The sequence below is a fragment of the Humulus lupulus genome, chromosome 2 (genome assembly GCF_963169125.1).
Source record: "Humulus lupulus chromosome 2, drHumLupu1.1, whole genome shotgun sequence".
In the NCBI taxonomy this organism is placed as follows: domain Eukaryota; kingdom Viridiplantae; phylum Streptophyta; class Magnoliopsida; order Rosales; family Cannabaceae; genus Humulus; species Humulus lupulus.
The window spans coordinates 259905061-259908560 of NC_084794.1; the positions used below are offsets into that span (position 1 = coordinate 259905061).

Here is a 3500-nt window from a genome sequence, read left to right on the forward strand (position 1 = left end):
CAATAATATATCAGAAGAAGTGAATTAAAAAGAATGAAAAACAAGATCTTTTTTACGTGGTTCACCAGTTAAAATCTGTCTAGTCCACGATTCTATATTATTAGCTCTTTTGAGTTTTTTGGAAACTTTAAGAGAATAATTGCCCAAAGTTTTCTCTCCAAATATCAATATTTATATGACATTAATATAAATTTAATACAAATTATTAATAAATTCTATAAATAAAATCAAGCAAACGTGCATATTGCACGTTGCTTGTACCTAGTATATATATATAACTATAGCTATAAAAATATAAATATATAAACATATTAATTTTTAGGCTAGTAGCAATTAGTTGGAGCTATTAGTTTGATTCGATCAAATTAAACATGAGTATACATTTTGTAATTTTTCTATTTTTTAATACTATAATTTATTAGAAGTTATACATATATATATATGGAAAAGTTCTCAATGGTTATTACCCATACATGGGTACCTAGATAAATGTGCAAATATGCTGACATGGCATGTAGGTGACTTGGTACATCAAGTTACCAACAAGTAAATATTCTTTTTTTTTTGGCATAGATTCTTTTTTTTTTTTGCATTAATTTCGAAATTGACTTTTTTTTTTGGTCATTAGGAATGGTGATTCCAACCAATAAAAGGTAAGCTCTCTTTTCAAGTTTTGAATTAATTTAAAATTTTAAAATTAGGGTTTCATAATAAATGCACACTCATTTCTTAAACTCTCTATTCTTCTTCTTCTTCTTCTTCTTCTTCTTCTTCTTCATTCAAAGTAAAAAAATAAACAAAAAAAATCAGAATTGCACCATCATTTTCGTGAGCATGTGAAGAAGAGAAAGAAGAAAAAAAAAACGTGTGAGGAAAAAATAGAGGGGGAGAGAGAGAGAAAACGCATGGGAGTAGAGGGGAAGGGGATGAAGAATAAAAGAAGTAGATCTAAGGATTTAGAAGGAAGGGTTGGAAAGAAGAGACAAATTTTTTATGATAACTCATTGTCTCCTAATCGAATCAGGTCAAAATTGCTTTTAGATCGCGCTCGTCGGTATAGATCTCCTATGAAACGTTTGGAGTCGTCATCTTCAATGTTCGAAAGTAGAACTCGACGTTGTCTTCATAGTGAGTCTTATTGTTCTTTTTGTAAGGTAATATCTTCATATCTATATATGTGTCTATGATTGAGATCTCATTTTATGTTTATGTTAGAACACTTCGATTATGTTTTTCTAAAATATTTTTTCTATTTAAAAATTAGGAATACGAAAACCATGTATGTGTAGATGAGGTAGACCGTGATGTTCCTATCCCACCATGGAGTTTTGTCATACCTGATGAAGATGGTGATGCAATGACCATTAATATACCATCAGATGTAAACAAAGGGAACCTTCAAATTCCAGACCATGTAAAATGGAACGAAGAGGATTTTAATTTCTGTGTAAAATTGGATGTTCATGTTTTTGTTTATGATCTTCCTCCACAACACGATTCTGGCATTGATGGTGACGTTGATAGTGAGGAGTATATGGATAATATGACTATTAATTTTGTGGCGGCAAGCGAGCAATCCATTGAAAGACTGGAGAAAGTTTTGATTAAAGATGATCAAATTGTATGTTCTATTTGCTTTGAGAATGTTCATGTTGGTTTGGAAGCTACAAAGTTACCTTGCACACACACACATATCATGAAAAATGTATTGTTCAGTGGCTACAAACTAGTAAATTTTGTCCAATGTGTCGATTTGAGATAGTTTAAAAAAATCATTTTTATATTTGTTACACAAATTTCAGCATGTATTAAATCCTATTATATACTAATAATCCGAATTTTATTTACAATTTTTACATATAATTTCGAAAATGTGAGAACATTTGAATTTCAATATTTATATAACAAAACATTGCATGTTTAATTAGAAAGACTTATTCATTTGAAAAATACATATTCATCTTCCCAATAAAATAATAAAAATAAATATAATAGTTATATATTTATAAATGAATTAATCCATAGTTATTCTATCAACACAACTTTATCTACAATTATTAAATGACATGTTCACATTAAAAGGCAAAGGTTGATAGAACCTATACATATTTTTGAAATACCCTATTGTAATGCAAAAAAAAAAAATTTCCAATAATATTTTGAAATTTATAATTTTGTACATCAAAGATAATTATTATGGATGTAAATTGTTCAACTTCCCATATTAATTTATGATATTCTCTATTTTTTTTATTAATTTTTAATTGTTATTATCTAAATCCTATTCATTTTTATATTAAATGCACATCTTCATATTTAAATACTCTAACCAACTATCTATTACCTAGCATTAAAATAAATAAAAAATTAATATTGCACAATTGTGGTTCTCTAAACCCTAATTTCGAAATTTGTAATGAAAATTTTGAAAATTATAACAATTATATTATTACACATTAATTAGGGTTTACACTAATTACTATTTTGAACAATTAATTATTTAATATATGTTAAATATTAAATGCACATCTTCATATTCAAAGACTCTAACCAACTATCTATATCCTAGCATTAAATAAAAAAAACATTAATATTGCACAATTGTGGTTCTCTAAACCCTAATTTCGAAATTTGTAATGAAAATTTTGAAAATTATAACAATTATATTATTACACATTAATTAGAGTTTACACTAATTACTATTTTGAACAATTAATTATTTAATATATGTTAAATATTAAATGCACATCTTCATATTCAAAGACTCTAACCAACTATCTATATCCTAGCATTAAATAAAAAAAACATTAATATTGCACAATTGTGGTTCTCTAAACCCTAATTTCGAAATTTGTAATAAAAATTTTGAAAATTATAACAATTATATTATTATACATTAATTAGGGTGTACACTAATTACTATTTTGAACAATTAATTATTGAATATATATTAAATATTAAATGCACATCTTCATATTCAAAGACTCTAACCAACTATCTATATCTTAGCATTAAATAAAAAAAATTAATATTGCACAATTGTGGTTATCTGAACCCTAATTTCGAAAATTATAATGAAAATTTCGAAATATTATTGGATTTATACATATTTTCTAAATTTCAAAATTATATTAAATGCTATTATAATTTTGAAATTTGTAAGTATCAAATTTTCAACCACCTCACTAATTATATTAATTAATGCTATTATAATTTCGAAATTTATAAGCATCAATTTTTCAACCACCCCACTAATTATATTAAATGTTATTATAATTTCTAAAAATTTAGGTGTAGTTCTATTGGTTAAACATTCTGGTAATTCTTAATTACAAAACAAAGGTTCATAGAACCTACACATATTTTCAAAATTACCTATTATTATGCCAAAAATTATATATAATTATTAAAATTACAACTTTTCAACTTCCCATCAAAACACAATGGTTTCAAAAATGATTTAGTATTTTTTTAAAAAAAATTTATAACAATTATATTAT

At 25.2% G+C, this 3500-nt stretch overlaps 1 protein-coding gene across 1 annotated transcript; it reads left to right on the top strand.

Annotated features, from left to right (window-relative positions):
• The first annotated feature begins 807 nt into the window (after positions 1-807).
• Positions 808-1762, top strand: LOC133815426 (uncharacterized). Its single transcript, XM_062248269.1, has 2 exons — positions 808-1154; positions 1265-1762. Exons 1-2 carry the CDS (start codon positions 906-908, stop codon positions 1760-1762), a joined length of 747 nt encoding a protein of 248 aa, XP_062104253.1. The 5' UTR covers positions 808-905.
• Positions 1763-3500: the final 1738 nt, after the last annotated feature.